Raw genomic sequence first — 13,850 nt, 5'->3', positions numbered from 1 at the left:
CCATCCAGTTCAACGTGTGTGTGTGTGTGTGTGTGTGTGTGTGTGTGTGTGTCACTACCATTTTCCATGTATCTGTACTTTTGTGTTCATTTAGAAACACATCCTAAAGTTTTTTTATTTAATTTATCTGCACTCATCACTGACACCACAAATTATGGAAAGGAGTTCCACATCCCTACTTCTCTAACAGTAAAGAACCCATTATACAGTTTAAGATTGAACTGCTTCTCATCCAACTTCATTGTGTGGCTGCATGTCTTCTCTAGAGACCTTAGATTAAACAGTTTTCTGCGAATGCTAGAGTCTCAATTTAAAGATTTGTATATTGCAATAATACCCCCTCTTAAGTGCCTCTCCTCCAGGGAAAACAAGTTTACTGTTTGCAATTTTTCCTCGTAACTTAGGTCCTCCAGCCCCCTTATTAGCATTGTTGCCCTTCTCTGAACTCTCCAGTTTAAGCACTACCTTTACCTAAAGATTGGGGACCAAAACTAGACGGCATACTCGAGATGAGGCTGAACCAGAATTTTTTTTAAAGTGGTAGAATTTTAGTTTTAATTGTTGAACGGTCTTTGATAAATTCATGTTGGTTACTATTAATTATACTCTTTTTATCAGCAAATGCTTGAATATGGTCCTTATCATTGCTTCCAATAGTATACATACTATTGGTGTTAGGCTGACTGGTTTGTACTTTCCAGATGTATATATCGGCCCTTTTTTTAATATTGGTATCACAGTTGCTTTTCACCAATCATCTGGTACCATTCCAGTCAACAAGTTATCCCTAATAGGAATAATGGTCAGGCTATTACATGGCTAAGTTTCATCAGAACTCACGAGAATAAGCCATCTGGTCCTGGTGATTTATTCACATGAGGTTTTTCTGGTCTTTTTTGAACAGTGGTTTCTGTCACCCACATGGGTACATTCAATATAATTTTGTTAATATTCCTGTCATGTTTATTATACAAGACAAGACACAAATGTATTTAATACAATTGCCCTCTCCCTGTCACTTATAAACTTCCCCTGACCATTTTCTAAAGGGGCCTGTATGCTCTGACCTAGCCTTTTTACCATTCGTATTTTTAAAAAAGATTTGGGGGATTTTTTTTTTACTCTTCTGTTTCTTAGTATCTGTTTTAGCTGCCCTGATCGGTCTCGAATTTCTTACTGCATTTTGTAGATTTGGAATGCTCATGGTGACCCTTCATATTTTTTTTCTCATTAATATGTCTTATTTACATTAGTATGTAGCCAACCATATTTAACTTTTGTTTTTCCACTTCTCTTCAGACAGCCATACTGTCATTCAAATTATTATTTTGGAAAAGGTGAATTTCGCTATTAAAGCTGAACACTGGGGAAATAAAACTTTTATTTAAATACACAAAAGAATATAAATCCACTTTGTGTGCACCAAATGCATTTGCAAACATAGTTATTACCTTGTAAATGTATCAGTGGCATCATCACTGTTCTCTGCCTGTGCACAGAGAGCAGAGCTGTAGGAGGGACACAGAAGTCCAACCCCCTACATGCTGCCTAGAGAAAACTACAGGGAGTGGATACAAGACCAGTCACCCTGCACAAGTAGTGAAAGCAGCGGTGACCAGTCTTTATTACAAGAAACTCCTGCACAAAGGCAACATTAACACTCCCTCAAGACTTGGTTCTGGCCAGCTCAGTGGATTGCTTTCTTGGATACACAGAATATAACTGGATACTAACATTTATAGGTAAAGTTGATCCAGGGAATATCTGATAGCCTTTCGGGGGATCAGGAAGGAGATTTTTCCCCTGCAAGAGCAAATTGGATCATGCTTTGCTGGGTTTTTTGCCTTCCTCTGGATCAACTGTGGGTGTAGGATTATAACTTTTTTTTATATATGTTTGAACTGGATGGACTTTTGTCTTTCTTCAGCCAAACTAACTATGTAATGCTGGATTACCATACAGATCTATAGGAAATATACAAAGCACACCAAGATTCATGTAACCGAATACACATGCCTCTTGTTTTAAGATAATATATACTTATCGTAGAGTTCAGCATTAAACATCATAGTGCAATTCTTTAGTGCGCTTCACTAGTAACAAAGTGACTAGAATTATTTTGCTTGTCTTTGCTGATACTGCAAGATGCTGGATAAAGTAGAGATTGAAATGAAAACATGTGAGGATCCTCGACCTCCAAATGGGCCTTCACCTATTGCACTTGCCGCAGGTCAGAGGTGAGATCCGTGTTCTTTGCGATAATTTTTAAAGCAGATGTTCACTTTCTGTAGCATCTAATGTTAATATACTCTCCATTCTTCCTACTTTTTTTTTTTCTTGCTACATTCTAGCGAATATGGTTTTGCAGAGAAAGTGGTTGAAGGCATGTTCCTGGAAATCGGATGCGTCAGTATTAAGATTCAGTCTCATACATTTCGTGCATCTCTGCAGCTGTGGCAACTCCAAGGTTATAGTGTTAGCCCAAATTGGCAGCAAAGTGATTTGCGCTTCACTCGCCTCACCCATTCCCAGCGTGGAGAGGTAACTTTAGTTTTTTGTAATCTCAGGACATTCTTGGAATATAGTATCTGAATATTTTTTTTTTTTTACAGGTCCTTACATTTAAACAAGTGACTTGGCAGACCCTTCGCATTGAAGCTGATGCGTCAGAGAGCTGTGAAGATGCGCCAACCACTCCTCTACGCCTGCTTACAAATGGGGGGAGATTGAATGTAGCACTTAAAAGAAGGGTGAGATTTAATGTAAAAACTAATATTGTTGCTCCATTCATAGCTTGCTTTCTCATTGCACCTCACTTAACTAACCATTTAAAAATCTGAAATTGGAACTCAAGGCAAATAGGTTAATGCTTAGTTGAAATGCCCATGTTTACAGTTGCACTTGATAAAGAATCTGTAATTCTGGTTAGCCTGTTTTGTTAGCACACATCTGCCACACTGCACAACCAGAAGGGTTACACTTATTTTCTGGTTTAGTAGTAATGGCTCTGTTACCTTTCTGCCTCCAGCCTGCTCATTGGACAATAAATCAGTATTATAACCTCTGTCCATTGAGTAGGGAGCTGACCCAAGAATCAGAATATGATGAACTAGTAAATATCAAAGAGATCGATATGTATCATGTATCGCAATCAACGTTTTTTGTGTGTAGGTACCCCTGACGTGTGCTTTTACGTTTGTATGAGCTTGGGTTTAACTTTAATTTTTTACAATGTTTTTTCACTTTAACATCACTTAATCTGGTGACAGGTTCTCTGTAATAAGACATCCAGGGGCCTAAGACCCTGGATGTCTCACCTGTGCTCCAATTAATCTAACTTATACTGCATTTGATTCCATTCCATCCAAGCTAGCCAGTAAAATTAAAAGGGGGACATTTTACACACCGTTTCTGCGTCAGCAAGAAGGAGGGGAGAGTGGACGCATGTCTGCTCAGATTTGTCCCCTCTACCTGGCAGAACCTGCCATGTCGATCTCAGGCATGCTGATGGGCAGCCCAAGATTTATGGCGGGGGCGCATGCCAATTACCGGGGGTGTTCATCTGACAGTCAGAAGTCAGATATGCACACACCCCCCCTCTTTCAGGTGTGTACCATGAATGAACCTGGTAGCGAAAGGGTTAAGAGAAAAATAATAAATGCACATTGTTTTGCAGACAAAATGTGCATTTATTATTTTTCCCCCAAAGAACCTACAAAGCATTGCACCTGCAATCAGTGGATCATTGGTACAGGCTCCTGCAGACATGTCTTCCACCTTTCTGCCTGTATCCCCTGTACAGGCTTTCATTTAGAAAGCTGGAGGGCATGTGAATGGACTACGATCACACAAATTAGTACACTCGTAGTCCATTAAAGTGATACTAAAGCTAAAAACATTTTTTTACCTTTAAAATGTTTTCTATTTCCCTGTCCTCTCCCTTCCCTGTGCGAAGAGAAGGGAGAACAGATCCAGCACTGTGCATGGCTGCATCTCTTCTCTCCTCTCTTCCTCTTCACACTACACTCGAGTAGCAGCAGGAGCTATTTGCTCCTACTGCTGTCAATCAAATGCAGTGAGTAGAAAGTGGGGGGGTTGGTCTTATGTCCCTGTGTAAGTCTATGGAACACGGCTCCATAGACACACAGCTCGGGAGCGGGCAAGACAGTGTGTGTCTCCAGAGCAAATGGCTTGCTATGGGGACACACAAATAAGAGGAGGAGCCAGAAGCGCCACTGGGGGACCCGAGAAGAGGAGGATCAGGGATGCTCCGAGCAATACCACTGCACAGAACAGGTGAGTAGAACATGTTTGCTATTTTAAATCATTTTAATAATAATAACACTTTAAGAAATACAAATCATCTTGTAGCACTGCACAGCTGCGCTGATTTTAAATGTGATAGCAGCAGGGGAGAAGAACCCCCACCTTCTGTCATGGGGGGGGGGGGTTGGGATGTGCTGGAACACTTTACATGTTATAATCTTAATAGCCTTTACCGTTTAAGGAAACCTGTGGTAAGAGAAATATGTGATTTTCATCACTGGTCTCTCTTAAAAGTGTTAGCTGTCAGACTGTCATACTGTTAAAATGGCTTGATAAATGCTAAATGTAATCATGAAAAACAAGTTTTTTCTTTTTATAGTCTTCTCCTAAGCTGCTGTCTTTAAAGCTAAACTAAATCTGTCGATTTAATGGTTTCCCAGAACTGTTACATTCCAGGTATTCCGTGAATAACTGTCTCAGTTGCCTGTTCTGTCAATTAAACTGTTAAGCCATCAAATGTCTGGTGTCATAACTAATCACATGTGTAGCACCATGGCATCTGAAGATCAAACCGAGGCTAAGATGGCAGCTTCCTTGGCTTTAAAGGATAGGCAGGCTTAGTTCTTCATTAACGTACCTATGGAATGTCATGTTGTTTGTACTTCTGCTTAGACCAAAGACTGCATGGTGCTGTCATCCAAGCTGTCCTTCTTCTTAGATGAGCTGTTGTGGGTGCTCACAGACTCTCAGCTTCGGGCTTTACTTTCATACACCAAGTCCTTAAGTGAAGCTGTACAGAAATCGGTGAGACAGAGGAAGCAACTAGGGGAGCCTCAGGTAAGAGTCATTAATAAAACATTGAAGTGGAACTCCAATCATTATATTATATTTAAGATGGAGAAGAGGAGATTTGTTATCTGTAATTTGTTTTGGCCATCTTTGCATGTCTTGGGGAGATCGCTTCTTTTCACTTTCTGTCCTAGTCACAACATCCTATCCAAGACAGGATATAAAGATCACACTGAAATTGCTGGCTTACATTGGAATTCTTGAACAGGAGTTATGCTTTTGACTGCTTGTGATTGTGGATTCACGTGTTTTATCTACTTCTTTGAGACTTTCCTATCAGCTTTTAAAACACTTCTTTCCTTTTCTTTTTTTTTTCCTCTCCCCTTTTCTGACATTTATTAAATAGCCTTTGTTTTCCGTCTGTCAGTGCCCGGTCACACAGGTGCAACTTGTCATGTGAGTTCATAGTTTCAAATCGCATAAGTCACACACTATTGTCTGCAATGGAAGCAATCATATCGGTGCGATTCTGACTCCATCGGAGTCACACCGATTTTTAAAGTACTTCATGCACTACTTTTTGCAAGTTCAGGTGCAACTTGCCTAGACATCTGTGTATGAAGTTGCACAGATGTCTTCCAAGTCGCACCTGCATTCGGACTGCCATCCAACTTTGAGATCCATGCAAATTCAAGTGAAGTTGCATGATTTCAAAGTTGGATTTGGTGTGACCGAAGACTCAGTCTACTAATTTAAGGGAGTGGTTAATTGTTCACAGGTGTTATATAACTTTCGGTACAGCTCCCATTAACCACCTGCCTACAGGGCACTTATACCCCCTTCCTGCCCAGGCCAATTTTCAGCTTTCAGCGCTGTTGCACTTTGAATAACAATTGCATGGTCATGCAACATTGTACCCATATGACATTTTTATAATGTTTTTCACACAAATAGAGCTTTATTTTGGTGGTATTTAATCGCCACTGGCGATTTGCGCTATAAACAAAAAAAGAGCAAAAAAAATTTTTTTGTTTGTTTCTATTATAAAATTTAGTGAACAGTTAATTTTTCTCCTTCACTGATGTGCATTGATGAGGTGGCACAGATAAGCAGCACTGATGAGCTGGCACTGATGGGTGGCACTGACTGGCGGCACTGCTGGGCACTGACTGGTGATACTGATGGGTGGCACTGATGGGCACACGTACGTGGCACTGCTAGACACTGATGGGTACAGATGGGTGGCGCTGCTGGGCACTGCTTGACGGCCTCCCAGAACTGAACAACCGCACTGTAGCCATCATTTGGCTATAGCCCGGTTGTCAAGTGGTTACAGTTCACCTTTTGACAAAAATAAATAAATGCACATTTTTTTGCAGGTAAAAAAAATGTGCATTTATTATTTTTTGTTGCTGGAGCCTGTAAAGCATTGCACCAGCGATCAGCAGATTGCTAGTGCCATGCAGGTCTTCTGCAGACCTGTCATATATTTGCTTGCCAGTATGGGATGTACAAGCAAGCAGATATACTGACAGGAAGAATCAATGAACTACCACAGCGTTCTGCAGCGCTGTGGTAGTTCATTGAGAACTACAAGCCAATAGCCGCTAAGATTGTCAGTAGTTCATTCATTCACAGAACCCTGTGAATGATGGTACCATGTGGGTGGAGCCCCGCATGGCAGTTCTGTTTTTAATAAGTGATAGCTAGTACAGGGAACCTCTCCCCATTCCGTTGTCACAGGAAGGGGGAGGGGGATCGGGCAGTGGCTGCAGCATTGGGATCCTGTTAAATGTTCCCAAAGGTGAACTTATCCTTTAAACTTGCTGGCTTGGAATTGTTGAACAAGTGGAATTTTGACCAAGTGAAGAGTTACAAAAAACAGGAATTCAAAACAGGAGTCTTTTACCTGTAAGCAATAGCCTAATTTTTTTTTAATATTAATGTTGTAACTGGGATAATGATTGCTAGCAAGGTAGAAGGTTTTGCTCAGTGTACAGTATGCCACGTTTATACAATAATGGATTAACAGCTCCAGGATGTATACTGCTGTGACAGATGTGAGCAGGTATCCCTTCTAGAAACTCAAATTAGAGATCTGGTGGCCCAAATTGCAACGCTTGGCAGAATTGACAACCTTGAAAAGGATCTTCTGCTCACTGAGCAGGTGGATAATAGGTTTAATGTGGAAGGGTTAGGGCAGAATGACCAAGTAGGAAGATGTATAAACGCAATCGTTCCCGCACTTATGGTAGGTCTAGAGTAGATGACTGGGGATAAAGAGAAGGCAGATACAGTAATTACCTTCTTCAGCTCTGTGTACTGTATACAACGGAGCATGGGGGAGCTCATGTCCATAATGGGGGATGACATTGACACAGCTCCAAATGATCCACAAAGGTTTAAAATTGATGTGGTCCAGAAATATTTATACAGAATAAAGGTGAAGAAGCACCTGGACCGCATGGCATACACCCACGGGTTCTAAAAGAATTGAGCTTTGTCATTTCAAAGCCATTGTTTCTAATTGTTAAGGACTTTTTAATAAATGGCATAGTACCACTGGATTGGCGTAAGGTGCCTGTATTTAGAAATGGGTCAAAGTCTTTATCAAGTAGCCATAGACCTTTTAGTTTAACTTTTATAGTAGGGAAGATACTGGAGTGTTTAATTAACCTCTTGACGCCAGCTAACCTCTTGACCCATCTGGGCCTAGATGCCGAGCAGCCACACATTTGCATCTATTAAAAAAAAAAACATATGTGCTGAGACCGCGCGCCCTGTGTGCTCCTAGCACACGTTTGGTACTCACGGAAAGGTCCCGATCTCCTCTTTCGATCGGGACCTTTCCCGATCATGTGACGGCGTGTCACGGTGGTCACATGACCCTAAACTCCGCTCCGCCTCCCGGCTTCTAAAACCCTTAAAGGGCCAGGAGGCGCCGGCGCCAAGGGGTTAAAGACCACATAGATGAGTTCTTGCTGGAAAAAATATTTTTAAGCCACAGACAGCATGGATTCGTGAAAGACTGAAGTTGTCAAATAAATCTGATTTCTTTTTATGAGGAGGTAAGCAAAACCTTAGACAAAGGTGTTGCTGTGGACGTGGTATACTTGGATTTTGCAAAAGCATTTGACACAGTTCCCCACACACGGCTAATGTACTTTTTAATATATTTATAAATGATATAGGGTCTGGGATTAACAACACCATTTCAGTCTTTGCAGATGACACCAAGCTGTGCAGTGGAATAACATCCTTACAGGATGTCTTCAATTTACAAGCCGACCTCAATGCACTGTTTAATTGGGCAACTATGTGGCAAATGAGGTTTAATGTTGATAAGTGTAATTATATTAATGTAAATGTATGTAATGCATCATACATACTAGGGGGAGTACAACTGGGGGAATCAATGGTGGAGAAGGATCTGGGAGTTCTGGTACATCACAAGCTTAATAATGGCATGCAATGCCAAGCTGGGGTTTCCAAAGGGAGCAAAATTCTTTCTTGTATTAAGAGAGGTATAGAGCGATATCATATTACCCCTGTACAAATGATTAGTAAGACCTCATCTGGAATATGTAGTTCAGTTTTGGGCACCAATTCACAATAAGAATATTGGAGAACTGGAGAAAGTGCAGAGAAGAGCAACCAAACTGATAAGAGGCATGGAGGAGATCAGCTATGAGGAAAGATTAGAGGAACTGAATTTATTATCTCTCGAGAAGAGGAGACTAAGGGGGGATATGATCAACATGTATAAATACATCAGTGGTTCATATAGTGAACTTGGTGTAGAGTTATTTACCCTGAAGTCATCACAGAGGACAAAGGGGCACTCTTTACGTCTGGAGGAAAAGAAATTTCATCTCCAGATACAGAAAGATTTCTTCACAGTAAGAGCTGTGAAAATGTGGAATAGACTCCCTCAAGAGTTGGTTCTGGCCAGCTCAGTAGATTGCTTTAAAAAAAAAGGCTTGGATTCTTTCCTAAATGCATATAACATAACTGGATACTAATATTTTTAGGTAAAGTTGATCCAGGGAAAATCCGATTGCCTCTTGGGGGGGATCAGGAAGGTGTTTTTTCTCCTGCTGAAGCAAACGGACTCATGCTTTGCTGGGGTTTTCTCTGGATCAACTGTGGGTATAGGATTGTGTATATAGGATTGTTTAAAGTGTTCCTAAACCCGGACCCTGCATTCACTCTATCCGGTCTCCCACAGTACACAAACCATGGAAGTGCAATTATTTTAGTGACTATAGACTGCTAAATACCTTTTGTCATCAACAGTTAGAGCAGTCTTGTGACTTCTGTCAGTGTCCAGCTGAGCACTGGTTTAAGCTTGTAGGAGGAGTTTTTATTTTGCTCTAGTAGGATGCAGAACCCCTGACCTCTGTCTGGACAGCTCTGATTGCCCGTGTGCTGATCACATGCACTCTCCCAAGAAAAAAATAACCCTCTGTAACAATACACACTAAACTGAGCATGTGCAGAGTGACTCCACAGGATATGTCTTATCAGGAGATAAGGGGGACACTTGAAGAAGGGGCAGATCAGAGAAGTCAGGATCAAACAGCGGTTTTACACAATGCAGAGAATTAACCCCTTAGGTTCCACAGTGAGTATAACAAGCATGCTTTACTGCATATACAGACTGATTTTACTGTTGTGGGTTCAGTGTTAACCACTTGAGCTCCAGAGGATTTACCCCCCTTAATGACCAGGCCTTTTTTTGCTGTTTGGCGCTGCACTAATTCAAATGATAATTGCGCGGTCATGCAATGCTGTAACCAAACAAAATTTACATCCTTTTTTTCACACAAATAGAGCTTTCCTTTGGTGGTATTTTATCACCTGTGCGCTTTTTATTTTTTGCGCTATAAACAAAAAAACCACGAAACCTTTGAAAAAAAACAATATTTTCTACTTTCAGCTTTAAAAAATATATCGTAAACTCAAAGTTAGTCATAAATTTAAGCCAAAATGTATTCTTATACATGTTTTTGGTAAAAAAAATCCCGTGCATTAGCGGGCAAACTGGCACTATCTAGGAGGGGCGCTAACACTATCAGAAGTCACCAGTGACACTAATACAGTGATCAGTAAAAATCTGTTCACTGTAATCAATGACACTGGTGACAGGGCAGTGAAGGGGTTAACTGGGGGGGGGGGCGATCAAGGAGTTAAATGGGATTTCTGGTGCACTAGCGGGCAAACTGGCGCTATCTGGGAGGGGCGCTAACACTATCGGAAGTCGCCAGCGACACTGATACAGTGATCAGTAAAAATCTGTTCACTGATCAATGACACTGGTGACAGGGCAGTGAAGGGGTTAACTGGGGGGGGGGCGATCAGGGGGTTAAATGTGACCTAGAGTGTTCTAACTGTAAATGTGTAGTGTTTTACTCACTTTTACTGTGTCTTCTTCTCTGTCTGGAACGGAATGTGTCCAGGCAGAGAAGAATGACATCATATCCTGCCCTGTGTAAATGTCAACACAGGACAGGATAGGACAGGGACCGATCATGTGATTTCAGCCAGAAATCACTGGCTGAAATATAATGATTGATCCCTCCTGGATCGAATCGTGTAACCCGCGGGTCGGCGGGAGCGCGCGCCCCCTACCCGCGAATGTGTCGGGAGCGCCGAGCACGTTTTAAAACTTGCTTTTGCGCTCCACTGCCGCCCTGCACACGTATATATACAGTGGCAGGGCGGCAAGCGGTTAAACTTTAATTTTTTCTTGATTGAACTAGATGGAATTGAGTCTTATTTCAACTAGAATAACTGTAATAAGACAGCGCTTGCCAATAGTATACATAAATAAAAACAATATGTTGCTGATCAACCCCCTTCCCACCCCCCCCCCCCCCCCAGAAAAAGAAAGTTCTTAATAGTTCACTAGTCTAGTCCGAATGTATTTGTGCTTTGCGTTTATAACATTCCGTATAAAGTTCTGTGCAAAGAAGAAAAAGTGCTGATAAAGGTGGCTTTTCCAGCTGGGGTATGTTCTAGATAGAAGTAGAATTCTGAGGTTAGGGATAATTAATACACTGTGTTCACCATATTATACTGACCCATTAATTTGCCAAGAGAGTCAGTATAGCGCTGTGTAACATCCACTCCTGGATAGGTGCAGGCTCTGCTTCTCTTCAGATGTTTTTTGCCCCTCTGTTTCCTTCTGAGTACAGATCTTCAGGATATTTTCAGCAAGAGGCCTGTTTCTATAGGGGCACTCAAGCAGGCTCGCTCCTGAGCCACGCTCCAGTGTATTGAGATTGTTCATTCACACCCCCCCCCCGCTGTCTCTTTATTGGCTGTGCTTGACAGCAGCAGGAGCCAATTCCTTCTGCTGCTGTGTGAACCAGTGAGGAGAGAGAGACCCAGGAGAGCTGTGGCTCTTATTCACATCGCTGGATCAAGATGGGGCTCAGGTAAGTTTAAGGGGGGCTGAGGGGGCAGCTGCACACAGGTTTTTTACCTTAATGTAAAGAATTCATTAAGGTAAAAAAAGAAAACTGCCTTTAGAACCACTTTAACCGCTTGCCCTCCAGAGGATTTACCCCCCTTCCTGAACAGGCCATTTTTTGCATCACGGCGCTGCTTTACTTTAACTGACAATTGCACAGTCATGCAATGCTGCACTCAAATGAAACTTATGTTCTCCCCCCCCCCCCCCCACAATTTCTTTCGGTGGTATTTGATCTCATCTGCGTTTCTAATTTTTTGCACTATGAACAAAAAAAGACTGACAATTTTGGGAAAAACTATATTTTTGACTTTTTGCTATTAAACATGTCTAGTAACAAAATGTAAAAAAAATCAAATTTCGTCACAAATTTTGGCCAAAATGTATTCTGCTACATATCTTTGCTAACAAAAATCCCAATACATGTAAATTAACTGGTTTACGTGAAAGTTATAGCATTTACAAATGGCGGTATATATACTGGAATTTTTTTTTCTCTAGTAATGGCGGCGATCAGCAACCTCTAGCGGGACTGCGGCGGGCATTCTGACACTGGGGGGAACTGACTTGGTGTCACTGACATTCCCAGTGATACCAATAAAGTGATCAGTGCTAATAAAAAGCATGAAGGGCTTAACATCTGGGGCGATCAAAGGGTTAACTGTGTGCTGTGTGTTTTCCACTGTAAGAGTCATAGAAAGCAGTGTGCAGGAGCTGACGGGAGAGAACTGTATGTGCAGGAGCTGACAGGGGAGAGAACTGTAAGTGCAGGAGCTGACGGGAAAGAACTGTATTATTTACATACCCCCGTCGGTAATACTTTGCAATCACCAGCGCGCGAACACCTGGATCTGCAAAATCACGTGTGTGTTTGTATATGTGTGTGTGTGTGTGTGTGTGTATATATGTATATGTATATATATATATATATACATACTGTATATCATCTTGTGCAACCCTGCCACCCTGTAGCACTATTTCTGCTATAGTATGGAGGGGAAGCAGTTAACTTCTATAGTCTTCTATATAGGAAGATACTGCGTTTTTTTTAGGCAACATGGAAGAGTTTTTGCTGGAAAACAATATTTTAAGCAATAGTCAGCATGGATTCACAAAAGATTGAAGATTTCAAACAAATCTGATTTCTTTTTATGAGGAGGTAAGTAAAAAGCGACTGTGGATACAGCATACTTGGATTTTGCAAAGTTTAAGATAGAGTTCCCTACACTGCTAATAGAAAAGTCTACCGGCTTGTAAAATTCAGTTTGAAAATGTTGTGACAGAGGATGGCTCTGTTACTGGTAGAATATAGGAAAATGTGACATAGGATTCGTATTAATGGTTAATGCGAGGTTCTGGACTACTATTTCTCCAGATTTTGTATTTCTGGATTGGTACTTTCAATCCTGTAACTGGAGTTTACCAGGTGCCTGCAATCTGTCTGAATACACAGGTGAGCTGGGTCATTATATTCTCAGGGCTGAGGATAGCTCAGTGCTCCCAGTTTGGAGACCATAACCCGTGTGGAAGACAGAAGCTCTCACTCGGGGTCTGGGAGCCCCAGCCAGAAGCCAATAGACAGAGGGTCTCAACCCCTGCCAGAAGCCAGGAGACAGCAGGTCTTATTCCAGGAGTCTGGTTGACTCCTATCGGGGTGTCAGGAGAACCCCAATTCATAGGCCAGAGGTGGACCGTACAGCAGGGCGCTGCAAATAACAGCTAGAGAGCCAAGCATCCAGGAGAGCTGGACAACACAATCAAAGGGACTGGTGAGAGAAAACGAGCCAGGTGGCTCAGTATTTTCATTTGTGCATATTGTGTGGAAGAAACCCCTGCGTGAACAACTGAATAAAAGTGGGCTGCCATGCCCTAAAATACAGTTTTGGACTTGCACAACTCATGCGCAAAACAAAACTGGCTAAAAGACTGTGTTTGGTAGTAGTGATTATTCATAATCTGATTAGTTTAATGTTATTAGTGGTGTACCCCAGGGTTCAGTGTTGGGACCCTTACTTTTTAACCTATAAGTTATATAGGGTCTGGGATTAATAACCACTTGCCTACAGGGCACTTTCTCCCCCTTCCTGCCCAGGCCAATTTTCAGCTTTCAGCGCTGGTTCTCGGCAGTACTTTTCTCACGCTCTGACAGCCGAAAGTGCAGCCGAGAACTGGCAGTTGCATTTCCCTGTGATCAGCGTGTCATTGGACACGGTTGATCACATGGTAAAAGGCTGCTGTGACTGGCCTTTTACCACATCGCATGATCACCTGTCTTCGCAGGACACCGGTTACGGAGATCGTCGGGTGCTCGCAGGAGAGC

General features: G+C 41.9%; 1 protein-coding gene across 2 annotated transcripts in view; it reads left to right on the top strand.

The window, feature by feature from the left end:
• The window catches only part of BLTP3A (bridge-like lipid transfer protein family member 3A), a 98,838-nt gene that overhangs the window by 43,920 nt on the left and 41,068 nt on the right, over nt 1-13,850 (top strand). For both annotated transcript variants that reach the window (XM_089677558.1, XM_089677557.1), the window contains exons 4-7: nt 2,146-2,237; nt 2,352-2,541; nt 2,613-2,750; nt 4,939-5,103. In XM_089677558.1, the coding sequence (XP_089533684.1) occupies nt 2,146-2,237; nt 2,352-2,541; nt 2,613-2,750; nt 4,939-5,103 (585 nt within the window). The remainder of the gene's footprint in view (nt 1-2,145; nt 2,238-2,351; nt 2,542-2,612; nt 2,751-4,938; nt 5,104-13,850) is intronic.

This window comes from Staurois parvus, unplaced genomic scaffold (genome assembly GCF_062004578.1).
Source record: "Staurois parvus isolate SC_StPar_1 unplaced genomic scaffold, SC_StPar_1.0 ptg000188l, whole genome shotgun sequence".
NCBI lineage: Eukaryota > Metazoa > Chordata > Amphibia > Anura > Ranidae > Staurois > Staurois parvus.
This window is presented reverse-complemented; position numbering and strand designations above follow the sequence as displayed.